Below are 27361 nucleotides of genomic sequence, written 5' to 3'. Positions count from 1 at the left end.
TGGTACAATCCTCTGCGTGTGCATTGTACTCCCCCATAGTCGCGCTTCGTGTATCTTGTCATTAGAGAATTGTTTTACATGTCTTTTTCCTCTATTATGGAACATGGACTATGCAAATCCTATTCTGGTGAAGCGGGTCAGTGGGAATTTGCTTAATATTTATGTGTGTCCACTTTGCATAACTGAAAATACGAGATAGGATCTCCCCTCCCTCCGTTTCTTACCTTTTTGGCAGCTTTCCTTCCTTACATTGTAAACATGACCTCATCCTTGGAACCTAATACGATATCACATGAGCAATGTGTCAATGTTGTGTCCTGTTCATGTAATGTCTACTCCGTGTAGACTAGACCTGCCCCAGGGATCTCCATTTAAAGGGATCCTATCATTAAGAAAGACTATTCTTCTCCTACCTTTGGATGTCTCTGCACCGCTCTTTGTTATGCAATTGAGTTCTCTCGCAGCACTGGAGGCGGTCCTCAGCGCTCAAACAGCACTGGGGGCGTCCCCAATGCTGCGAGAGAACTCCCCAGCACCACCTCCATCTTCTGGAACGTCCTCTCCCTGTGCCGCCTTCTGCGTTTCAATCTTCTAAGCCTCAGGCAGAGCCTACTGCACATGCCCGGGCCACATAAAAATGGCCGCTTACACCAGATTACTGTGTAAGCGGCCAATTTCATGTGGCCCGGGCATGTGCAGTCGTTTTGATGTTTTCTGGCACGTATGTGGCTCTTTATAAACAAGAGGTAAGACAGCAGATATATATTTTTCCTGTATAAATGTCTTCAATGCCGCAGTGTATTTACCCCTGCAAAGTTCCTGTCACTGCGTGCACACGTGTCCGTGCAAAGTGACTGCAGACTGTGTGTATAGGGCTCTATATAAACTCTCTAGTCCTAGCCAAATCCTCGTGGGCACGGCAGGGATCGCTGTAGGAAAGGTTTTGTTTTTTCATTCTCCTTCTCCAGATGTAGTTGCTTTTGTTCCTTCGCTATAAATCCTCCATCACTTATTATCTTGCAGTCTCTTGTCCCTCCTGACTCATGCACCTCACCATTATTGTACATCAAAGGCTCAGGGGTGTCAGGTCACATCCCGTGATCTTCTTTCATTACCTTTCATCTACTGTCTCCAGTTCCTAATATTTAGCCATGTATGTATACTTTGTGACGGCTCGGCGTTCCTCAGAGCTGTCAGATACATTTTGTAACCGGCCCTGTGGTTGACGTCACGTGTTTGGTGATATCACTGCCCTTCTATCACTGAATCACTTCCTTTACACTTTCGGACGGGGCGGCCTTTCACCTAGTAAGGGGTTGTGTGTCTTTAAAGATTTTCCCTGAAGTCATTGACAAGGGGCGGTTCTCCATTCCTTATAAGTCTCTACAGGGCATAGTCTGAACACTTTCAGGCTGAGACTTCACTTACAAGGCAGTGTGAGTAGACTTTTACTTTCCTTTACCCCGAGGATATTCTCGAGCGTTGTGGATTCGGGTTTATGACTGCTATCTTATACTTTGCTTCTCCTATAAGGGAGGGGATGTGACCGATGTTTGTGGATATTTGTGCTACAAAGTTTCAGCAGGAACAATTCCTTCCTATATATAGCTATATAGCTGACGTTCCTCCTATAACCGGACACAAGCATGGCCTGTGCTGTGTAAGCTTTGTATCCTATATACCCTGAGCGGTGGGGAAACCTCACATCATCCTTCTGGTGTCTAAGCCCTGGTCATTCTTCTGCCGTCAGGCCACGTGTCTCTCTAGTTTCTGATCTTCTCATCATGTTGTTCTTCAGTAGGAAAGGGACATCTTATATATTCCTGCACTGAGGTGGGTTACTTGTGTAACATACATAGGCGAGCTGCATACGTGGTGGGTGCAGTATTTTTACTGTGTTTTAACACCTTTTTGCTATAACCGGTCTGTAGTCAGTTCTGGAATCTACACGCAGCTTATATTGTTTCTTGTATGTCTATGGCGTTTTCTCCTATCCTTATTCATAGGATGGTTTTTAAAATTGCAAAATAAAGAATAGACATAAAAAATGCTTGAAAGCTATAAAATGTGTTCATCATTATTATTATTATTATTATTATTATTATTATTTATTTTTTTTTATTTGATTTTCATTATATATATATATATATATATATATATATATATATATATATATATATATATATATATATATCTTATATATTAGTCAGTGACTAATCACACCAGGTCAGCTCCCAGTCATGAGAGAGAGTACTAGTGACCCAATGTCACTGGAATGATGGCTGAGCTTGCATGGGACTGAGTAGGATAGCCATACACTGTATCGAACTGTATCTAACAGTTCCATAGAACCTGAATGAAGTGGCTACATATAGTATGTGTGACAGTCGCACTATTCTAGTGAGGGCCCTCTGTTATCAAACACTTGTCACCTGTCCTGTGGAAATGTGTGTGTTTTTAGTTGAGGAGTCTGTGATCAGAACCCAACATATTAACCCAGAACTGCACATAGATAGATAGGTTTGGGTCAGCTAAACCAAATGGTGTTTCTCCCTTGAGAGTCAATGCCCCTGTTGTTGGGATATTGTTGTTATTGTCAATATGCAAATTAGATATTTGGAACAACAAAGGTGTTGTCATTGCTCCAAAGAATAAGCAGCGATGCCCTCATTGGTCCAGAGGATTCATTAGCATATCGACAAATATAGATCTCATCAGTGGAGGAGGGGATTCACAAGGGGGCGCTCCATTCGGTTTTGGGTTGCTGTGCTGCACCAAATCGTCGTACATCTATTACTACACATTAGAGCCAAGGCTTATCCCGATGGTAGGAATATGCCAATATGTCCGCTGTATATCCTTACATACAGGTAGAGAAATATTGTACAATCTTATCCATTACTTGGCCAAAGAATACATTGTTGTTTCATGTGTGCTCAATGTGACGCTGGGCATGTGCCGGATGGCAAGTCACAGCCCGTCTCATGTTTTGGGTCCTGCTGTGATGCATGTACAGAACGGCCTGCAGCCATACGTGCTAGGTGGCATCATACCTCTCACTAACCTATAGAATAATCCATACGCTCTGACATCTTATGTGCTAAAAATAACATTTCATATTGAATGGGAATGTATTGTTACTACAAATTGCAAAATCGTCTCGCTGTGTCAGAATAGAAGCCATTCTCAGAATTCTTCTTTTTACTATAGAAATAGATGGTTCATTGGTAGTTCTGTCGTCTGTCATTGTTCTCACGCATCTAAAGAAATCTTTCCTTATTGGCCCTGACAACAGATTGTCCATTCAGCTAAACCTACAGGACCAGTCTTTCCTGTACACGATCCTTCCCCCTACCTTGGATTTCCACATCCGCAGCTCCAATCCTTGCCTGTAGGGAATCGCTTCTCTAAACTATTTGGGCTGCCGGGTTTGGCCGGGCTCCATATGGCCAAGGTTAATCATTTAAAAATTGTCTGGCGAAAGCCGGGCACAGAATGACTCGGAGCTGGAGATATTTGACCTCTTGGATCACATTTTTCATGGCTGCTGTTTGCCTTACACTGAAGTAGTCCTTGGGTTTTATCTGATGTCCTTCATCTGTCATTATGTCCTTCATCATGTGAACAACTAGTGTCCCCATCTGCTTTTTGGCTTTGTCGTGTTTGCTGTTACATGGGTGGATGCCGTTATCTTGGCACTTGCTTAATGTGGATGGATGGATGGATGGATAGGTTGGAGACCTCACCGCAGATGTGAATAAGGGTGCATGCACCTGGCCGTGTGCGAGCCACTGGCCATGATGGATGGGTATGGGCAGCACATGGATGTCATCTGTATGTCACCTGTGTACTGGCCGTGCTTCTGCAGCCCCATTCATTGAAGCACATCTGCAAAAGCAGACAGCAATAGGACCTGTCCTGAGTTTTGTGGCATAGACTGATCCACGCATGGATGGCTCGTGTACGAGGGGCCAATAGAAATGAAATGCTTTGTATGACAAGGGACAAGCACCTCAAAACCGGCCATCTGCATAAGCATCCCTTTTTGTTTGAGGGGTCTTGGAGATCTAATAGCCATACTACGGTCCTACAAGGAAATTAATCTGTGTTGTTTCTGAGATTCTGGTATTACATGGTCCTGGGGGTTAAGGTCACCCGATAGCACTGTGTACTTTTTGATACAGACATGTTTGTTAGGACTGATTGACCCGACAGTGTAAACATTGCCAAATAATCATCCACTCCCATATCTAATGTTTCTATATCCAATAAACTAAATATTTGCGAGACGTCTATAAATGGCTGAAATTGGTGTCTTTGTTTCTTTTCTGCAGAATCCAGAAAAGTAAGAAGATTATCTGGAGCAGACAGACCATCCTGTAAGTACAGCAAATAAAAGCGCTTCTTCTGGTCTTTGTAATCCATACGGTTCACCTAGTTTCACACGGCAGGTTACATGACTACGGTTTAGGTTGGACTTTTGTTATTCGCACCATTACGGGGGAGGTTACATTCCTGAGCAAATCTCTTAAAAATGTCACTCAAGCAAGTCCGTGAGCAGGATTTTCTTGTTTTTACAATTCTTGTTGTTAGTAGATCCATCCCAGGGAATGGAATATAGAACATAGACGCATACAGTCCTTACATGTAGCAATAAAATGTAAAAAGCGTGTGTATTAGTTACACATTCAGCACAAGATACATTTGTAGCTGCACAAGATACATTTGTAGCGGCACAAGATACATTTGTAGCGGCACAAGATACATTTGCCTGTAAAGCAGAAGCAAGGAGTACTTTGCCCGTCTGTTCTGCTCTTGATATCCTGCCAGGCACCTGGTCAATACAAGCAAACACTGTAAAATCTATTTTGGAGGCTAAATAGAACCCATCTACGCAGTCCTAAGCCAGCATTCATCTGATATCAGGGTTTGTAGAGACCTCATCTAGTCGGAGACAGCTGATAATACATCTACTTACATTTCTGCAATAGAAAAGTATTGAAGAATTTAAGGTTTTGTTTATCCCTCCTGTTGTTCTTGTTGTCGTTCCCTCCATACGCTATTTGCTGTATGAAATTCTGCAAAATTCTGTGATTCCCCTCTAATAATGTTTAGGGTGCAGATTTGCAGTCACACTGGTGGGGGTTGCGGGGCTGTGTGCTTTGTGTGTTTGCAGACGTGTATATATATTTTTCCTCTTTTCCTTGTTGTCTGATCCCAGTTTTTGCACACAAAGCAAAACTGAGCACAACAATGATGTGTGACTGTGGCAAAAAGCTTATTGTAATCCGCCATCTATCCTCGCTGGCTCTTATACACTGGGGAGATTTCTAGGTCTTTGTGTATGTCGTATACGGGATAGATCACATGTGGGTGCTGGGAAACTTTGTCGTGTTTTGTGTGTTAATAGAAATGTTATTTGTACAAGGATACCAACACAACCAGGACTGTGTCTATACGTGTAATGGTGGCCACACTGCAAAAGGACCCATCTATTAAATGCTCGGTCTCAAAATCTTTGTTCACCAGCGGATAAGCAGTGTCTGGCAGCCGCTTATCCACTGAAGATATCAGGCTGTGAATGTATGACAAGAATATTGCTGATAACCGCAGAATCTGGGAAGCCTGAGGATATTTCCAGCCCAGTAGTTCTTGTAGATGGCACCGGCTGCTCATGATCCTCTAACACTCCCGTATACTGATCCAGAGATTAGATAAACAGCCATCAGCCATAGCCTTATAAAACTTTATAGCCTGTCTGCTGCGTGTATACAGCGTTTCGTGCAGTGCACCCTGTATACAGTATCCTGACATTCTTAGGAAACACTTGGTGCGGTTTAGACACTTGGCCTGTTATGTCATTCGCCTTGTCTAGTTCTGCCATCGGCTTAGGTAGGTTCTAGTGTCAATTTACACATCATTGTCCCACCTTGTTTTTGTGACAATAGTACACACAATCAATAAGCCAAACAATAACACAGATATCAAGCCCAAATATGACCCACTTGGCTGGAGGAGACCCCCCGACCCCCCCCCCCCCCCCCCCCCCCCCGTCAGAACCTAAAAGCAAACTTATTACTATAAGACTATAAAGCTGAGAAGGTCGAGGCTCCTGCAGCTGTTTGCCCTTAAACTACTTCCATGTTAGTGTCTCCCCCTTGCCAGATGTAAGACCTCAGCCTTATGTAATGTAAACCATTCTAGATGCTGGCACGGGGACATGATCATTGTTGGCTAAATGAGAACGTGCGGCTGCCAACAATTTTTTTTTTTTGTCGTTTTTTTTTTTTTTTTTTTCCCCCTAATAAATTTAGATTTAGCATCTTGCGGTTTGGACAGTGCGGATGCTTACAGATGTCCAAATGAATAGCTGCAAGGGGCTGAACTTGCTTACATGATGCAGGGTGGAAATACATCTGCTGTCCTGTTTAGGATTAGTGCGCTCACCACAACACCCATTAACTCCTTCGTTCCCTGGTTGGAGGAGCACACACGTTTCATGTGTCGCTCATGGTAGGTAGATAGATAGATAGATAGATAGATAGATGGGTAGATAGATACATGATAGATGGATAGATACAAGATAGATGGATAGATACAGGATAGATGGATAGATACAGGATAGATACATGGATAGATACATGATACATAGATACATGATAGATACATGATACATAGATAGATACATGATAGATACATGATACATGATAGATACATGATACATAGATAGATACATGATAGATGGATGGATAGTAGGAAGAGGAAGAAATGCAGAAAACACACGAGGATACAGTTTCGACAGCGTTGACACAAAAAAACCTAAATTCCTTTGAGGCCGTGAGTCATGAGGACGTAGCACCAGATTAGTTAAACCCTCTTTTTTTTTTTTTTTTTTTTTTTTTTTTTTTCCCCAATTTTTCCACTTGTTTTGCAATGAGAATAAATATTTAACTTCCTGGACATGAACCTTTTTGCTAAGTTTTCGCCCCGTCATACATTCCTGCTGACGTCCTTTGCCTCCTCCACATCACATACTGAGCAATGTATTCAGAGATTCGGGCCAGGAGAAGGGACGGCTCCTGCTCTCTGCCCCTGACGGACAGCCTGGTTGTGTTGGCATCCTTCACATTGTCTTGAATGTTTAATGGGCGCGGAGGATTCTCTTACAGATTGACTAACGTATCCCCTCTCTTCTTTTCTGCTTTCTGGCTGGCTGCACAGATCTCACAAGTCTTGGCTTCCAAAGACTAACAGTCAGTAGTTTTTGCTGCAAAGTGCTAAAGTAATGCTTATGTTCTTGCACTGCTTCCTGGGGCGCACAACCACCACCGCTGCTTTTTAAGTTTTGCCTTAAGAACCCAAAGAATATTGAGCGGAGGCGAGCACAGAGCCCATATATTAATACCAGCAACATGAAGCTTAAAGCAGAAGTGTGCACTCTTGTATTGCTGCCTGTCTACCTTTTCATGTTTGTGTACAGCGCTCTCACATTTTTACCATGGTATTTTCTCACCAATGCCAAGAAGAGAAAGGCTATGGCAAAAAGGATAAAAGCAAAGCCCGTCTCGGAGAAAATCGGGAGCCCCTACCGGGCCGTAGGCAACTTTGAGTCACTGGCCACCATAGACATTCCCGGAGCTGACACATTGGACAAACTCTTTCAACATGCGGTAGCAAAGTTTGGCAAGAAGGATTGTCTCGGTACAAGGGAGGTCCTGAGCGAGGAAAACGAGAAGCAACCCAACGGCAAACTGTTTAAGAAGGTAAGAAGGTTCCTTGTGTGCTGTGTTGTAGGTCTGGTAATAGGTTTATTGTTGTCAGTAAACATGAGTTGATGGGGATGCAGATTTGGAGATTATTTCTTGTCTTCTATTTAAGGAACACTAAGCACAAAAAGTATCAAATACACCAGCAATCCCTTCTGTAAAGGGAGTCTATCAACTCCTTCATGCATATTCCACTACCACCACTGCATATATCTCTTGTTATAAATGTCAGGTTTGTAGAAATGGAGAAAATCAGCTTTGGTGCACTGGGGGCGGGCCTTCACTTTCTGGGTGCACTGCTCTTGCCACTCATATAGGGCCCACAATGTACATTTTTCCCGATCAGTGTGTTTTTGGAGTATGGGAGGAAATCCACGCAAACTCTGTGAGAACATACAAACTCCTTGCAGATGTTGTCCTTGGCAGGATTCGAACCCAGGACTCCAGGACCACTGAGCCACCGTGTTGCCCCCATTGCCGCTCAGACTCTTACAATCTCCTGCCTATACAACCCTGTGCAGTTGGAGCTGATCCTTCACAACGCTCATCCTACCTAAGCAGCAAGAGCAGAGTTCCCAGGATTGAAGGCCCGCCCCGGGTGCACCAAACTCCTTTGTGTTAGACTTCAAAAATCTTTTTCTCCAAATCTACAAAAGTGACAAACTTAAAGGGAACCTATCACTGGATACCCCTTTTTTCTCGATAACACGTAGGAATAGCCTTAAGAGAGGCTATATTTCTCCTACCTTTAGATGTCTTCTCCGCGTCGCCGTTCAGTAGAAATTCAGATTTACTTCAGTATGCAAATGAGTTCTCTTGCAGCACTGGGGGCGTCCCCAATGCTGCGAGAGAAATCTCCAGCGCTGCCTCCATCTTCTTCTGCAATGTCCTCTCCCTGCATCGTCTTCCGTCCTGGCTTTCAATCTTCTAAGCCTTGGGCAGAGCCGACTGCGCATGTCCGAGCCACAAGAAAATGGCCGCTTACACCAGCTTACTGTGCCGCTTACACCAGTAAGCTGGTGTAGGCGGCCATGTTCTTGTAGCCTGGGCATGCGCAGTCGGCTCTGCCTGAGGCCTAGAAGATTGGAATCCAGGAAGGAAGAAGACACAGGGAGAGGCGTTCCAGAAGAAGATGGAGGCGGTGCTGGAGAGTTCTCTCGCAGCATTGGGACGCCCCCAGTGCTGGTGATTTGTCACTCTGTGTTCTGGTACGTAGTGATGAGAGGTGATAGAGCCCCTTAAATCTTCTTCTCTTATTGGATCCAGTCAATGGAAATGGCCGACCATTGTTGTTTTTAACATTGCTTTGGATAGAAATGGAAATTGTTCCATTTGTATTCCTCAGTCTGGCGCTCCTGATGTCCATTGTTCTGATTCTCTGATGGATCAAACCAGCTGTAGTGTGAATACGGCCTTTCAATTGATTTATACTCTACCCCTACATTTTATAAGATGAACAGACTTTTAATAGATTTATGCACCGGATATTGGTGTACGTCCCTGTGATACAAATGTTACGACTTGTCTCCCTTTTTATCAGTTAATTTTAGGAGAATATAAATGGTTAAATTATGAAGAAGTGAACACCAAAGTCAACCATCTTGGAAGCGGGCTGGCCGCACTGGACCTTAAACCGAAGAGCACGGTTGCCATCTTCTGTGAGACCCGGGCGGAGTGGATGATCACTGCACAGGCCTGCTTCAAGTACAACTTTCCTTGTAAGTAATGGGCAGGAATGATAAGATATAACGTTAGTAAATTGCACCCCTGGGCGTTCCCTAATTGCACCGCACAACATTGTGCAATATATACTGACACTGTATAGACGGTTCCTGGAAAAGGTTTGGTGTCATTTCATACATTCCCAGGAGGAACAATGCAGAGCTCTAAGAACAAAACTTCCACCATTGTTTCTTCATGTCGGGAGGGGTGCCGGGTTTTCTTTAATGGCAGTATCCTATAGCTTGTAGCAAAGCTGCAGCAATGATCTATCATGTGATATCCATTTGTAGTGCAGTTGTAACGTTCCCATAGCGCTGTATCATGGCGTTGCTATAAAATACCTTCACCTAAGGCCCAATACATTGTTACGTTCCTTTCTAAACCTTCTGAGAGAGGTTTTGCTGAATATCGTGACTTTGTAGTCTGTGGTTAACACAACTTCTCTTATCTTGTCTCCTAGCGATACCGTACATTTACCAAGTTCCTTATTCTTCCGAAATGGAAATGAGCCCTGTCCATTTTCACTTCCTTTTTAGTGTATTATACAAGGTCGATATTGATGTAGCACTCCTGGTCTCTTTGAATAAATATTAGCACGTCACTAGGGTGTATCGTAGCCTTCTTATTGGTGGGAGTCTGAGACCCCTGAACGATGGGACGTAAGCTCTTAGAATTTTTCGGTGCACCGTAGTGCAACCCTGTCCCGTTCCTGCAAATAGGGCCGTATTGTGGTTCCCTACACAGTGAGGACATGGGAGCAGAATGTGACGGAATACGCTGGGGTTCTGCATAAAGTGTGGGCCAATGTGTTATGCTTTGTGTGATGCGTCTTTACATTGTAAGATGTTTCTGTCTTTATGTAGTGGTCACCTTGTATGCCACACTTGGAGAGGACGCTGTCGTCTATGGCCTGAACGAGTCTGGAGCTACACACCTCGTCACCAGTTCTGAGCTGCTAGAAACAAAACTGAAGGTGCGTATTCATACAAGTATCCTCTCCCTATATCTCTATATGGTGCTTGTAGGGTCCGGGCCTTATGTTGTATCTTCTTGCATTCACAGTGTGTGTTGTCACAAGTCCACAACATTAAACACATTATCTATGTTGGCAAGAAGAACCTCAACACGTCTGACTATCCTGCAGATCTACAAATACATAACATGGAAGATGTAGAGGAACTGGGTGCCAAACCTGAGAATTGTAAGTGGGACGACCTGCTACTTCTCTATTCTCCAGACACTTTGCACATGGCAGCACTACTTATTTCCATCTTAGCATACTCCTGAGCACTGTCCTCATATCTGCACTGTATATACTAGCGATGGTAGACTTATAGGTTAGAGCAGTGATGGCGAACTTTTTAGAGATTGAGTGCCCAAACTGCAGCCCAAAACCCATTAATTTATCACAAAGTGCCAACATGTCAATTTAACCTTAATAATGTGCGGATCCACAATTGCACACAATTATAAGTCTGCAAAATATGGACATATGAATGGGGCTTTATAGAGCTTTCTGATACACAGTGGCCCCCACACAGTATAATCTGCTTCACGGTGGTCCCCACACAGTATAATCTGCTGCACGGTGGTCCCCACACAGTATAATCTGCTGCACAGTGGCCCCCACACAGTATAATCTGCTGCACAGTGGCCCCCACACAGTATAATCTGCTGCACGGTGGCCCCCACACAGTATAATCTGCTGCACGGTGGCCCCCACACAGTATAATCTGCTGCACGGTGGCCCCCACACAGTATAATCTGCTGCACGGTGGCCCCCACACAGTATAATCTGCTGCACGGTGGTCCCCACACAGTATAATCTGCTGCACGGTGGCCCACACACAGTATAATCTGCTGCACGGTGGTCCCCACACAGTATAATCTGCTGCACGGTGGTCCCCACACAGTATAATCTGCTGCACGGTGGTCCCCACACAGTATAATCTGCTGCACGGTGACCCCCACACAGTATAATCTGCTGCACGGTGACCCCCACACAGTATAATCTGCTGCACGGTGACCCCCACACAGTATAATCTGCTGCACGGTGACCCCCACACAGTATAATCTGCTTGCCAGTGGTCCCCACACAGTATAATCTGTTCCACGGATGGGTGGCCAAAGAGAGGGCTCGGAGTGCCACCTCTGTCACCCGTGCCATAGGTTCGCCATCACGGGATTAGAGGGTCCAAGATCAAATTATGATCCAGAGACCAAGTATACTACATTTTGGGGATGTAGGCCATTCATCAGGCTGTGTAAGTGGATGGATCTGATATTCCATATACAAAACCCAGTGAGCGCAGGAACTATATTACAATCTGAGAAGACTTCCTCTGCTTTGTCAGTGCATATATATAATCCTGGTACGATCCCTTCTTGCATTGTGTAAGCGTTTTCCGTGCAGCCTAGAGAAGTAATTCTGTCCTTGAACGGTTTGCCAAAACTTCCACAACCCACTCATTCCTTTATTTGTTCTCGTATCCTGTTGGGTGTGATGGGATTAAATAACCTCACACCCCTCTTATTAGGTAGTTGAAGGCACTGCACGTGTACCGCCCATAGGTGCAGGGACACTTCTTGAGGTGTGGGTGAACGTGCACCCATGAACCAACACGTGACCAGTTCATATCACATGCAGTTATTAATATTTGGGTGTATGAAATTCTTACAGCGTGCTCGTACAAACCTAGGTCTTATTTTACCTTCTAGTGAACAACCCCCCCAGCCGACCTCTCCCCACAGACTTGGCGGTTGTGATGTATACCAGCGGTTCCACCGGCCGACCTAAAGGCGTGATGATGATTCACAGCAATCTTATAGCTGGCATGGCTGGACAGTGTGAACGGATACCTGGACTTGGGTATGTTTTCATGGATTAATGCAACATTTGGAGGTGATGGAAATCACTGCTGCAGCCCTAATGGGGTCACCTCTTCTATTGCAGGCCCAAAGACACTTATATTGGATACTTGCCTTTAGCGCACGTCCTAGAGATGACGGCAGAGATATCATGTGTTACCTATGGATGTAGAATCGGTTACTCATCTCCGCAGACTCTATCAGACCAGGTAATGGGAGGAAATCCATGCAAACACGGGGAGAACATACAAACTCCTTGCAGATGTTGTTCCTGGGGGGATTTGAACCCAGGACTCCAGCGCTGCAAGGCTAACCACTAAGCCCCTGTGTTGCCCCCATATTATTTCTTATTAGCATCAGATCAGAGTATAAGATTGGATAGGAATTCTCAGCCGCTGCAGGTCTAGTCTTGTGCACTTGGCTGTTTCATAAGACATTTTTCGATGTTGTTGCTCCACCTTAGATTTCTGAATATCCAGAAGCAAAGTCAGGTCAGGGCGACGTGGTAAAAGTATATGTCAGCAGAAAAGCATCTGTACAACTTTTTTTTTTCTACCGACTACCTCTTTCCCGCTGCTCTTACGTGAACGTCTTCGTCTTCTCGCCTAGCTTTCTTCTACGCGGTCACTTTTTCTCTTCTCTCCCTGATCTCGTCCTCTTTTTCAGCTTGTCTAAGTGTGCCGCGTAGGAGAAAGTTGACAAAAGACTTCTGAACTACGCACCGAGTGCCCGGCCCGTCTCGAAGTGGATCATTGTTCTCCTACAATGACACAGACTTTGGCAACGGTCTCCGCTTCAAGGCACATTGCCAGATTTACCCAGCGTAAAATCTTCTCTCATTGACTAGCACATTCAATAAAAGAAAGTCTTGTGTGTACCGCTAACTGGTCTGCAATTAGCTGTAAGCCAAGGCTAGGCGTGAAGAATAAGACGTCTCTGCCTGCCCTAGACATAAATATTTGACAATGGTAATCTAGCTGTGGGGTGTTTATCGCAATGGCACGCATACGCTAGCGGGACCTGGCAGGGGAGGCCGGAGGGGGCGACTTCCCTACTCTATTAAAATGGTGAATGTTGTGGAAGTTACTGGTTTGTGATGACTAGTAAATGGCCGCAGGTTCTCATTGCACAGGGTTACTGTAAATCTGTCTCCCATCGTCAGTGTTTAGTTTTCAGCAATGACCTACCATATAGATGTATAAGCAGCAGTCAACCATTGGCCACACCAGTGATATCAGTATGTATATACATGTCCCATATCCAGTTTCCATATCCGTTCCTGATTTTTGACATCAACAACCCTCATGCCTTTGCATGGGCACCTAAGAGAAGCTGGTCAGAGTCGCCTGTATCTGCTGACCTCTCTGCCCCTGAGGTGTTTATGCCTCATATCTCGGCCTACAACAAGTATGTCCCAGGAGCGAGGGACGTGCTGGCAGCGACACACCAGAAATCGATGCTGTTCTAGCAGCGGTACTTGTCATGTAATGACATGGCTACCCATTAGCGCTTGCACTTGATAAAATGTTAATGGACCACTAGAAAATGTCATCGTGTACGTAAGAAGCTGGAGCTCGCTCGCGGTGTACTGCAGGGTTTATGAAGCCTTCCACGTCTTCCCTATCCTTACAATGCATCAGGCTGTACGGACTGAACAGGCAGGAACTTGCATGACTCATTTCTCATTGACCTTTGGGATTTAAGAAATCAGAATTTCAGGGATTTCATCACCATATTGGATTCCTTCTTTTAAAGGGATCTGTGGCTTTCTTTGTCGTACATCAATCATGTAGACATTGCTTTAAGACCGGAAGTCCTGGCTGCAGAGACCTGGTTAGCGTCTGGCCTCAACTCCAAAGCTGTCCCATTATCTCATGTAGATGTAATTGGTGGTTAGAGAGCTGCCGGCCATTTACAGAGCCCTTTTATCTCAGAGACCACCGGACCTTTTGCAAAATATAAAGCAAAAAATATATATAAACTCTTTTCTCTTGTTTGTGTCTTTACAGTCTACTAAAATCAAGAAGGGAAGCAAAGGTGACTGCAGTGTATTGAGGCCCACACTGATGGCAGCCGTGCCTGTAAGTATTGTATCCGCACTTCTACCTCTTGTCACCCCCACTCACTTGTAGATTGTAAGCTCTTGTGGACAGGGCCTTCACTCCTGTTTCATTTGCTCTCCTATCTCCTACCCCTCCACTTTCTGGCTTCAGGGTCTGGTTGGTGGATGGGATAAGCCTGTGAGATTTATAGCTCAGGGACTAAACGCCACTGTTATATCTGAATTTACATATAGAGATAACTGCAGTACTGATCAAGGCAGACTTATCAGGGCTCAGAGCTGGCAGACTTTGTCACCTAGAGTTGGCCAGGAACAGGACTGATATCTCCAACCAGACCACTGCAGCTAGATAGCAGCGGTGGTCTGAAGCCTAGACAACAAGCTGTTACCATGAGAGGCCACAATGACCTGTATGTGACATACCGAGCATGGAATATAAAGCAATGTATTTGTAAACGCACTTCATTTATATAAAGCCACAAGTTTATATATGATCCTGGAGATGGAATACCCCTTTATGTTTATCACTGAACTCTTGAATGACGTTACCCAGCAATGTCCCCATTTGCAGCTATACTAACTAGTCCAACGATTCTTACAGGAAATCATGGATCGCATTTACAAGAATGTCATGAGCAAAGTGCAAGAAATGAATGTATTCCAGAGAACCCTCTTCAAGCTGGGCTATGACTACAAGCTGGAGCAAATAAAGAAGGGCTACGATGCTCCCTTGTGTAATGTGTAAGTATTCCTGCTGGAGGTGACGTACGTTTGTTTGTGTCTATATAATGTATGGCTACATTCACACCTGCACTGGAGACTTTGTTGCAGTGTCCACTGAAAATCGGCGGAGGAAAATGTCCTGCACAAGGGGCTTTTTCCTTCCCCTGTTTTCAGTTTAAAAACGAATGGCCCCTCTTTATAGTCAATGGGGTTTGTTGGATTTTGTTGGTCCACCTCTCTCTTGTTTGGGTTCTCGTGAAATTCTTGGCCAACATTCATTCGGCAGAAGGGGGAAAACGATTGAACATGTTTGTATTCTTTGTTCTCAACCACTTGTGTCCATCAGAAGCTATTTGTCCTTTCCCCATGGATAACCTATGCACGGGCCGACGAACAGGTGTATATGTGTGTGTTGGGATATCTGATGGTGAATGAGGTCTTGGCCTACAGCTATGGCCTCTGTTTCGTCTGCGTCTTGGTAGTGGTTTGTCGAACTGCTTGGTGCTCAAGGGATTTCTAAAACTAGAACAAAAACTCCAGTGGCCTTTATCAATTCTGGTTCTCCTTGATGGATTTCCTCTGCTTTTATGGTGTAATTGCACAAGCCCAGAACTGCAGGCCGTACATCTCCATTCATTGCCTTTTCTCTTCTAGGATACTCTTCAAGAAGGTGAAAGCTTTATTAGGAGGGAACGTCCGTATGATGCTGTGCGGTGGGGCTCCCTTATCGCCGCAGACCCAGAGGTTTATGAATATCTGTTTCTGTTGTCCAGTTGGCCAAGGTTATGGATTAACAGAGACTTGTGGGGCCGGTACCATCACTGAAGGTAGGCAGGGGCGCTTCTACTCGCTCTACTGTAAATCCAATGTCTACAGATTAGGAACCACTCCCGGCATCTAAATATAGTGACCTGTAATATAATACAATAGCTCACTTAATCAGTTCCTGCTGCCAGTCATGGAAATGATGTTGTGGGTGTTGGTTTTATATTCTGTGTGTTGTACAAACACAATGACTAGGCCACGTGATTATAGCGTCGCTTTATATAAACTTTATCATGGATTGAACCTGATCTATTACATGGGCCCTTGGTTGATGTGCTGCTAACAAAACCCACATAAAACCAATGGAAGCAAGCATTTGGTAATTTGTTGGCTCATCGCTTGCATGTTTACATGGGGTAGTGATTGTTCACCCATCAGCCAGCGTACATGAGTCTTAATGGGGGTTAGGGCGGGTTCACACCTGCGCCCGGTCTTCGCTTTGCAGGTTTCAGTCTTCTGTTCAAGAAACTGGACAGGGGACGGAAGCCGGCAGTCAGCTTACAAATCCATTCACTTGAGTGGGTTTGCATAGTGTCGGCCTGCGAGCATCTTCTGGTCCCCGCCACAAAACCATTTTTTTTAACCAGACAAAAAGTCCTGCATGTCCGACTTTGTGTCCGGTTAAAAAAAAAACGTTTCGCCGCGAAGACCAGAAGTCGCTCACTGACTGCTGGTTTCTGTCTCCTGTCCAGTTTCTCGGGGCAGAAGATGGAAACCCACAAAGCGGGGACCGGTTGCAGGTGTGAACCCGTCCTTATCCACTTAGAACCTAAGGCTGCTTCCTTCTTCAGTGCAACAGCTCACTCCCATTTAACCCCTCGCTTCACTAGATAAGTGACCGTCTTGTATGGAGCCGTCATTTGAGCATGTACTATTATTTACCTAGTATGATCTTTATATTTCCTTGCCGGCTCTTTCTGTGCTTTGTGTGTGCTGCTCCTGTCCTGCCGGTGTTGTTTTCCTTGGCGGTCTGTCGTACATGTTACACAGTTAATGCTTTTCCTTTCTCTTCAGTAACTGACTACAGCACCGGGAGAGTGGGCGCTCCGCTTATCTGCTGCGAAATTAAGCTCCGTGACTGGTTGGAAGGTAAGGATGTCAGCCGGTTTGTTATGATCTAATGTAGACTTAAGGAGGGGAGCTGAGCAGTAAGGCGGCTTACTATGATCTATTACTGTCTTCACTGTCTGCACAGTATGTGGTAAGCTCCTGTTTAGCTTACTATATACTTAGGAGATTATGATATTGATAACCTGTCATTGGATATCAGTATCAGATTGGGGGGGGTCAGTCTCTGGCACCACTGCTGATTTGCTCTTGCAAGAAGCCAGGGCGCTCAGACAAGTCTCTGTGTACACCAGCAGCTGTTCTGGGTTTAGGTCTCAAAAAACCTAAACCTGTAAATGCAGCCTTCCTGAGAGAATATATATATTCAGCCAAGCCAAATTCTCTTTATGGGAGAGCTAAAGATGAATGGCCGGGTGTCTTTTAGCAGCTTATCAGGACTACACCTCCCATGATGCCTTGTACCAGTGAGCAGGTGTTTAGCTGCTCTGCTAGGGATTAGTACACGTACGTCTATGTAAACAGAATGGCCGGGTGATCATGTGTCACGTCTGTTTTACCTAAGTGCATTTCTGGCACGGAGCGGTCGGGGTGGGTCAGGTCGGTGTCAGGTTCTTCCTTGTGAAGGCTGCTAATGCCGGGTAATGCAGAAGAGGCCGGGTGTAGCATTTACTGCTCTGTTGTGTGCGCGCTAGGTGATGTGCTCAGAATGAATCCTTTGTGTGCAGGTCCCATTCATTCTTCCACCATGTTACCGATACTGGTCTCCAGGCTGGGCAAATCTGGAATGACTTATTTCATCAACCTGGGCAGTGAAAGCGTCTGAAGCATCACTTAGAATAGGGCTTTTGTATCAGGACCTTATTGTGGGGCCGGGTATGAAATAACATCGGAGGAGGGACAGACGGCTCAGCTGGGTTAGTGTTTGGGGGTCTATAAACCTCTGGTCTCATCTCAGAAGTGAAGCCGATCATATCCAAAGGGGAACAGAACACACTAGGACGTGTGAGAGTCTGTTGTCAGAACGCTGCAATTCTGTGTAAAATGGGAAGCGCACATTAACATGAAGAGGAAGTCTATAAATAGAAGTGGTCAGAGGAAGCGGTGTACTGTACAGCGGCGTGCAGATCGCACCGCGCAAAATCTGCTTTTAAGCCTCTGTAGTTAAGAGACCAAGTACGAAAGCGAAACCACTGTCTTAAAGGGATCCTATCATTAAAACATTTTTTTTTTTTTCTTCTTGATAACACGTAGGAATAGCCTTAAGAAAGGCTCTTCTTCTCCTACCTTTAGATGTCTTCTCCACGCCACCGCTCGGTAGAAATCACGGTTTTCTTCGGTGTGCAAATGAGTTGTCTCGCAGCACTGGGGGCGGTCCCATTACTGCGAGAGAACTCTCCAGCGCCGCCTCCATCTCCTTCTGGAACGGCTTCTCTCCGTGTCGTCTTCCAGCGCTGGCTTCAAACTTCTAGGTATGCGCAGTCGGGTCTCGGGCAGAGCCGACTGCGCATGCCCGCCTGGTGTAAGCGGCCATTTTCTTGTGGCTGCTTACACACAGTAAGCTGAGGTAAGCGGCCACAAGAAAATGGCCGCGCACATGTGCCCAATGGCAGAGCCAACTGTACATGCCTAGAAGTTTGATGCCAGAAGAAGACGTGGAGAGAGGCTGTTCCAGAAGAAGAAGGAGGCGGTGCTGTAGAGTTCTCTCGCAGCACTGGGGACACCTCCATTGCTGCGAGAGACCTCATTTGCATACAGAAGAGAACCTGGATTTCTACCGAACGGCGGCGTGGAGAAGACATCTAAAGGTAGGAGAAGAATAGTCTTAAGGCTATTCCTACGTGTTATCAAGAAAAAAATGTTGTTTTAATGATAGGATCCCTTTAAGGTGGAGGCCCCACGTTTTGAGCAAAATCCAAGAGTGGATTGAATCTTAACTTCAGCTTTTTAATATAAATTCACCATGCCTTTAACATTGAATACTTTGCTTTTTTTGCAGGAGGTTATACAAATCAAGACAAGCCTCATCCCAGGGGAGAGATTGTCATCGGAGGACATAATGTTTCGATGGGTTACTTCAAAAATGATGAGAAGAGCTTGGAGGACTTCTATGTGGATGACAATGGGCAGAGATGGTTCTGCACTGGGGACATAGGCGAGTTTCACTCTGACGGCTGCTTGCAAATAATTGGTAAGTCACGCCGCTTGCCCCGATACCCCGGAGAGATGTCCTAAACGTCAGGAAATAACCTGGACCTTGTGTTTCATGACAGACCGGAAGAAGGACTTGGTAAAGTTGCAGGCGGGAGAATACGTGTCATTGGGCAAAGTGGAAGCCGCTTTAAAGAACTGTCCTCTCATTGACAACATTTGTGCCTATGCCAACAGGTATTGCTCCAAAAATTGTAATTTGCATGAGCCAATGTGAGCTTGTAATGTATCTGTGAAGGAATAGATTCAGCCGTGGGACGCTATAATTGGTCTTTTTCCACCAAATCCTCCTCATTCTCACGCTTCGTGTGCCCTTGAGGCCTCTAATCTTCCTTGTATCCTGTTTCAGCCACCAGTCTTACGTGATCAGCTTTGTCGTTCCTAATCAGAAGAAGCTGACCAGTTTAGCGCAGCAGAATGGGATCGAAGGAACTTGGGAGGAAATCTGTAACAATCCCACAATGGAGGCAGAGGTATTAAAGGAGATTAAGGAGGTCGCATCCTCAAGTAAGTGAGATCCTGTTTGTTGTGTCTTGTCATAGATTGAGCTGGTTATGCGCTGCCTGAGCGCTGCTTTATCCTCCTTTATTTTATAACCATCATCAATGATATCCAGCCATTGCTACTGTATTTATACGGACGCTGCAATCACTTGGGGATACTGTTAGCAGCAATGTAACGGGAACGTCCCTAATCTTACTTCTGTCTGTCTGGGAGGTCTGTTTAAACATCCGTTTTTCTATAAATATGGATGTGTTTTCAGACTCATTTCCCATTGTGTTTTTAGCTGCATTTTGCAATGTCGGGTCTTAATCCACAATGACGAGTCCTGATGAAGTAAGAAAAGGAGCTTCAGTTACTCATTTTATCCCCTGCTGGTTGTCCAGTCCTCCCCACCCAATATTGTTTCCTTGGCTGCAGTAATGACATCACCTTATAGCCCAGGAGTCTGTCGCAACTTGTGCTGGTTTTGGCTGAAGAATTGATGAGCAATAAACTAGGCCTGACCGAGAGGGGCAGAGGAGTTGGGAAGCTTGTCAGATGCCATGGGAAACCCCCATGTAATAATGTCATGTAATGTAATATGCTGCTATTAGTGCAGAGCAGGGTTGTGCTGCCACCTAGTGGCTAAAGATCAAATAGTCTCAAAACAAATGCAACTGCAAGTACACGGATCCCAAAAGACTTATTTATTATTATTTATTTATATAGCACCATTAATTCCATGGTGCTTTACATTTGGGGGTTACATACAATACACAAATATATAGGTAGATATAATACTAACAGTGACAGACTGGCACGGTGGGGTAGAGGGCCCTGCCCGCGAGGGCTTACATAATGGGGTCCGTGTGCTTGCCGCGCGCTGCCCGCACAAATCATGTGGACAGGAAAGTAGATGATGAACTACTTGCCTGTCCGCAAGATCCCTGCGGAGGTCTCGTGGCAAGCACACGGACCCCATTATAGTCTATGGGGATCCTTGTGCTTTTTTAGCAAAGCGCTTGCAATTGCGTTTGTATTCCATTCGGGGGGTGCGGGTGTGGAGTCCCCTGGATGGAATCCAAACGCTGATGTGAACGAGGGCTTACATAGCAAGTATCTACAGGCAAATTTGGATCAAAAGGCCTGCCCTCCATCTATTTGCCCGTTTAAACATCTCTAACCACACTTTATTTGTGTTTTGCTCTATATATCCACTTTAATCGAATCAAAAAGAGTGGTTAACTATGAGTGTCTAACTATCTTATAGTGACTGAATTGACTAAGTTTTAATGACTAGGTATTAAAAGTTAAGTTTTATTCCTTTTCTTTTTCAAATAGGGACCATTAGTGTGTTCACAATTGTTAGTTTCCCTATACCCTTGTATTTATAGTTGCACAAATCTACTTTAATATCAATGCATTTTAGATTACTCAATTGCATGACTGTAGTTGCTATATATTGCCTACAGTCCAGTTCACTAAGGGTTAATGAGATCAACTTAAGAAAGTCTCTGTTTGACAGCACTTGTGATCATCCCTGTTATGGTCAGCATCGCTTATACGGACATAGGCCCTGAAGACAGGCCGTCAAGCAAAGTCAAATTCGTCATATATATATATATCATCTCAATCTCAAATAAAAACCAAAGATATATATATATATATATATATATATTTACACACACTTATTTATGTCTGTAGAGATTTTTTACTTACTACATCTTTGTTCGGTTTCCTCAGTGAAATTGGAACGCTTTGAAATTCCCATCAAGGTTCGGCTCAGCCCGGACCCCTGGACTCCTGAGACCGGTCTTGTCACAGACGCCTTCAAGCTGAAAAGAAAAGAACTGAAGAACCATTATCTAAACGATATTGAGCGCATGTACGGAGGGAAGTAGGAACCTGGCGCTGACCTGTGGACTGTTCCTCTGGGTTGCTGGTTTGTTTGTCCTTGTTACATTTTGTTTTCCTCGTCAGACTAAGGGACGCCTTTCTACGGACTGGATAAACGGTGTATCTATGGGATATGTGATGACTATGCATGTTTGTGCAGTTACAATTGAAGAAATGTGTAATTTATATAGAATTTTTTTTTATTGCACTCAAATGTAAAACCACTGACGCACATGAATTCAGAATGGATATTTATTAGAACAAACCGTACAACAGACACGCCATTACAGCGCTTATTGCCTATAGGATGCCTATGGAATTTAAAGGGGTTGTGAAAGAAAGCCTAGTTATATTGTATCCATAAGATAGAGGAAATGTAGCTGATTGGTGGGAGTCTAAGAACCGTGCCGATCCAGAAAATGGCGGCGTCTAACCCCGTTGTGAATTCGGGCTGCCGGGTGAATGTGATCAGGATCAGTGGTCAGACCTCACCCATCAGCGATTTATCTTATGTCCTATGGATAGACGAATATATATATATATATATATATATATATATATATATATATATATATATATATATATATATATATATATATATATATTCATATCCCCTTTCAATATGTCATTAGTCTTTTTTTTTTTTTGGTTTACATTTTTTTCGTTTGTATTAGATATTAAGTAGAATCCTTGAAGACAAGATTGTCATCCAAACAGCAATGCATTGCTACAAGCAGACACCATGCTGTGACATAGTGGCAAAACCTCTAAATACCTTGTAATGGAAACCTCTTATAGGTCAGTAGGCTAAATTGAACTGCCCCCTTCAATGCTTTATAATTGGAACTTTTTAACATCCTGGCTACCATTGGCCATAATGTCATAGTTGGCCTTATTCTGTGATTGGTTGATACGGGCTATAGGTCATGTTTTCTATACACTATTATGATGTACAAGGCCCTATGGAGCAAAGCACAAATATACAACTTATATTTTATTGGTATATGTCTTAAAGGGACGTCCTGAGATCAGAATATTGATGGCCTTTTCAGATCTACCATCATTATTGGATCATTAAGGGTCCAGCTCTTGACACTTACACCAATCTGCTTGGTCAAGGAGCTGCAATGTCTTCATTATTTACCTTGTTTTGTCTCCCTGCACTCCATGGACTTGCACCAGCGGTACCATATAGACCAGGGGTAGGGAACCTTAGCTCTTCAGCTGTTGCAAAACTACAACTCCCAGCATGCATACTTTCTCTGCTGTTCTTGGAACTCCCATAGAAGTAAATGGAGCATGCTGGGAGTTGTAGTTTCACAGCAGCTGGAGAGATGAAGGTTCCCTACCCCTGATATAGACAGTGTGCAGACACAGTAGATGCATGGCAGTAAACAATACAGGTTGCAGTGATCTGCCCTGATTCAAAGTGGCCTATCTTACCAACAGGCCACTAATAGTCTGATCTCAGAACAACCCTTTAAGAAGCCAAAGGTTATCCTAAATACAGATCATTTAATAAATCTGATCACATATATTTTGGCCACTTTGTAACGGACAGCCAAGGGACATATATGGGATGCTATAGATTTACCGTAAAGCGTGCTTTGTATTGGAGACCCCAATGTCTAAACAACATTTTAAGAAAAACCAGTAGGGCATTCCAAAAAGTCACACCAAATAATCGGTTACTTGTTTGCCCCTAAACCCCTCATGTGTGTCTTTCTATACTTATATGCGGTTTATGGTGAGCCTTCACCTCTCCGGACTGCCCTTATTTCTGATCTCCATCGGACACGGGAAGAAGATTACAAGATTGGAAACCAAACTATCCCAAAGACAGGAGTGCAAAGTGACTGCTACGGGTGTTACCAAAACCAATCGCTAGAATGTTCCGTATCTCCTCTGTATATAGACTGGAACGTCGACGTGTATTGTACATTGAGATAATCCACAGTTACTAGGGGCTGCTGCACTGCTGGCGAGAAGCCAACAATTCTCCCTAGGATTTCTCTCTGGATTTTATGATGACACTGTTTCCTATGTATCCTCTGTTGTTGGTGGTTTACATGCAAAATATATACTGTAAACAGGGTTAGGCTAGCGGAGAACCACAAGTCCCAGCATGTCAGAGGCTGGGACGGTCACGGCTAGACTTACTCTGCGGGGGGAAAAAAGGTAAAAAAATAGAAAAAAAAACAAGTGAGGACTCTTGATTCAATGTACCTTGCACTTTTTCTTACGATGAATTGTCAGTGGTGATGAAACGCTTTGTACAGTTGTCCGCCAGCCGCAGAACATGGACCTTTATAAGATCTTAAAGTATTTATTAGGGAGAGTCTATTTTGGAGCTTATTTAAACTCTTGTGTATATGACGACCACGAGTACGTCTTGTATTGTCACTGTATGGAACGGCGGGTGGTAGGACATTTCTTTTGTATACGTTACTTATTGGGGAACTGCATCTGTTTTGCTGTCTTCTATAGCCAGTATTTGGCTGGACTATTGTGGCTGTGTTTCATTAGAACGTGGGGGATGGGGACGGGTTTGGACAATCTGGGGCTCTTGGGTAAGTGGAATAGCCTTGGATACACTTACAGTAGATGGACGTTCCTTTGCCAGCAACGATCTCTCAACAAAACAACCTAAATGTATCTGTAAAAATCTAATTGTTGCAGATGAAGGTTCACGTCTCTGCTGGAGTCTCCTCTTGTAGTGTGAGGGTAAGTTCATGGGGTTTTTTGGACTGGAAGCCGCCTCAGGTTCCAGTCCAGAATACAGGGCAGCCGCGACTGGATGCCGATGCAGTACACCAGTATCCAGTCGCGCATTCTGCTCTGGATTAGACCCAAATGAATGGGCCTAGTCGGGAATGAGCAGGTCCGTTCTTTTTTCCAGGAGCCAGAACAAACTGCTCCCGGACAAAAGACCTGACCGGCTCCCATTGACTTCAATGGGAACCATCTTTTTGGTCAGGATTTTGACCCAAAGAACTCTGTGAACCCAGGCCTTAGGAACCCCGTCGCAGGATCGGGTTTGTATCCTACAGTTGTTCCTGCCAATTTAATGGCAAAACCCATAAACCCCAAAGTCAACTGGGGCCACAATGGAGATCTGAACAGAGCCCGGGTCTTTCTATATTGCTGTATAATATGTATGCTGGAAGGAAACTATAGAATTTTACAGAAGTTTTTCTATCCCTCGTTCCTCCCATCCTTCACAATGCAGAATGATGTAATCCCGTACATCTTACTAAACGTTCGGCCGACCTTTCTTCATTCAGTTCTGTACACCAGACCAGCGGTCCCCAGCCATGCTACATAGTCCCAGCTCAGATCTATTCATACCTAAATATTCTATCACTTCTTACACAATGGCCGCTGTATCTAAGGGACGTGTCCTTCGCATGTAAAACATCCAGACCATATTCTGGGAATGAGGGAACTGTATTATATCACTGCCACTAAAGGGACCACTTTACTCTGACGGGAGAGCCTTGTAGGGTTGTGCGTTTTTCCGAACATATCGAGATATTTAAGTCTTTTGCTATCTGTTAATTTATTACTGTCCTTTTCCAGCTTGATATGGTTCTGGTTAGGACCGCGGTGAGCCAGTCATTGCTGCATTTCTAAGGTTTTCTGATGTTTATTGATTGTGTCTTCTTTTTTGACAGATCTCTATATATATGTATATTTTTTGTTTTTTTTGTATGAACTAATTTATGACAAAATTGCCTTTTGTGTGTCTTCATTGTATAGCCTGTATTCTATTCTGTCTCAGGATTAATACCTCCATTGAGGACAGGCCGGGGAATATTGGCTTCAAGAAAGGATGAATAAAACGGTTACCTTTTGGTTACAAAGCAAACGTGTTTTGTGTGTCTGAATAATTGCGTGCGCCGACATTATAGCGTCTTAGTCTCCAGTCTCTGTTTTCGGGTTTCCATCTTCTGCCCTGAGACGGAACTGGACAGGAGACGGAAACCCGGCGGTCAGTTTTCATAGCCATTCACTTTGGAAAGTGACCGCCTGTGAGCGTCTTCTGCCTCTCCGTGGCAAAACAGTTTTTTGGGGTTTTTTTTGTAACCGGACACAGTTGGACGTGCAGGACATTGTGTCTGGTTAAAAAAAAAACTGTTTCTCTGCGGAGACCAGAAGACGCTCACAGGTGGACACCATAGCCATCTATCCTTGCAAAAAGTCCAGCGCCTCATTATTTCCAGTGCTTATATACTGTTACAATGTATTGACACGGTTTCTAGATTCAGTTTTTGATGCCAAGACCAGTGTTACTTCTCCTTTTTTCGTTCTACTCCTGGTTTTGACATCCAAAATTGCATATGAAACCCTGACCTTGTACACATCTTTAGGCCAAGGCCACACGTTGTGAAAAAGTCTTGTTATATCACTCCGCTGCCCGTATTTTGCCACAATGGGTGGAAAGATTTGCAGGGTCTGTAAAATACCGTGTTTATGCCACATGGGGCCCTGAGGGAACCATTACTTACTGCAGAGGGAGGTATGGTTGTCCATTTTTCCTCCACAAATTCAAAAACTGCCTGCACACTTGTTGCGTCAATATCCCATCCCTTGACGGATGTCATGCAAAATGTTTCTTTTCGGAACAAGTCAATACAGGAGTCTCCGATGTTCCCCTGTTACATAACTGCTACATTCCAGTAACCTGCCACAATGCAGAAATCTCTGAGGACGCCCCTTTTCCTGGTATTCCTGCAATATCGTCACAACAAGTAATCGGGAGCCTTTCAGCTGGAACAGATTGAAACGGGAACAGCACGTGCAAGAACTTCCATTTCCTAGAATCTGAAAACCTTTTAAACTCACTGCCAGAGTTCTACTTCAGCTATAAAAATTGTCATCTGGCACCGTGCCCTTCGCTGATCCTAGGTGTTCTGATTACATATAATGATCGTTCTGTGACATCATCATTACGCCATCGTATGGCAAACTTAGCCCTCGTTCATATCAGCGTTTGGATTCTATCCGGGGACCCCTCCCCCCCTTCCCTCCGAACGGAATACCAAACACAAGTGTAAGCGCTGGTGCACTAAAAGCACATGGACCCCATAGACTATAATAGGGTCTGTGTGATTACTGCCAGATCTCTGCAGGGATCGTGTAGACAGGAAATACTTCAAAATCTACTTTCCTGTCCGCATGATTCGTGTGGGCAGTGCACGGCAAGTACACGGACCACATTATAGTCTATAGGGTTCGTGTGCTAGCACAGCACTTGCAATTGCCTTTGTATTCCGTTCGGTGGGGGTTAGATTCTCCCCAGACAGGAACAGGGCATTACAGAAGTGTTGGAGGACTGCTTATAGATAAGACTCTCTCCATAATAAGGTAACATGAAGAAAGCCATTTAGCTACCTATAGAGTCCCTATGGATTTGTTCCCTACCATACAGGCTCTGTGTACACAGCGCTGCCTTGTTCCTGGAGCTGTAAAGGGGGTTTCCTGCAAACATAAACATCGTTAATTTTATAGTTTAAACAATAAATGTAATTTGTATTTTTGCAAATTTTAAATATTTGTATTTGCAAAATGTTTAGCTTACAATTGTCTATGGATTTAAATATAGAGGAAATCCCATCTAGTGACCTGGTCCTAATGCAGAATAACCACTGGGGATGGTGAGGGTGCAGATCCTGGCACTGCTTTAGACCCACAGCACATAGTGTGATGGAGAGCGGCACAATCAGCGCGGAGGTAAGGG

At 44.4% G+C, this 27361-nt stretch overlaps 1 protein-coding gene across 4 annotated transcripts; it reads left to right on the top strand.

Moving 5' to 3' along the window:
• The first annotated feature begins 1414 nt into the window (after window positions 1–1414).
• Window positions 1415–25489, top strand: ACSL4 (acyl-CoA synthetase long chain family member 4). 4 transcript variants are annotated; one of them, XM_075259917.1, is made up of 16 exons: window positions 1415–1436; window positions 4335–4379; window positions 7524–7763; window positions 9307–9484; window positions 10352–10461; window positions 10551–10689; window positions 12207–12357; window positions 12442–12565; window positions 14366–14437; window positions 15020–15159; window positions 15796–15968; window positions 16981–17055; window positions 19031–19222; window positions 19305–19419; window positions 19592–19749; window positions 21469–25489. In XM_075259917.1, exons 3-16 carry the CDS (start codon window positions 7536–7538, stop codon window positions 21624–21626), a joined length of 2013 nt encoding a protein of 670 aa, XP_075116018.1. In that variant the 5' UTR covers window positions 1415–1436; window positions 4335–4379; window positions 7524–7535; the 3' UTR covers window positions 21627–25489. The 4 variants fall into 4 exon arrangements, with proteins under 4 accessions (XP_075116018.1, XP_075116020.1, XP_075116019.1 ...); XM_075259919.1 differs by lacking the exon at window positions 1415–1436 and adding an exon at window positions 1472–1833 and having other exon boundaries at window positions 7527–7763; XM_075259918.1 differs by lacking the exon at window positions 1415–1436 and adding an exon at window positions 1472–1833.
• The last annotated feature ends 1872 nt before the right edge of the window (window positions 25490–27361 follow it).

The sequence above is a fragment of the Leptodactylus fuscus genome, chromosome 11 (genome assembly GCF_031893055.1).
Source record: "Leptodactylus fuscus isolate aLepFus1 chromosome 11, aLepFus1.hap2, whole genome shotgun sequence".
Lineage (NCBI taxonomy): Eukaryota > Metazoa > Chordata > Amphibia > Anura > Leptodactylidae > Leptodactylus > Leptodactylus fuscus.
The sequence above is the reverse complement of the archived record's forward strand: the minus strand, read 5'-3'. Positions and strand labels throughout refer to the sequence as shown.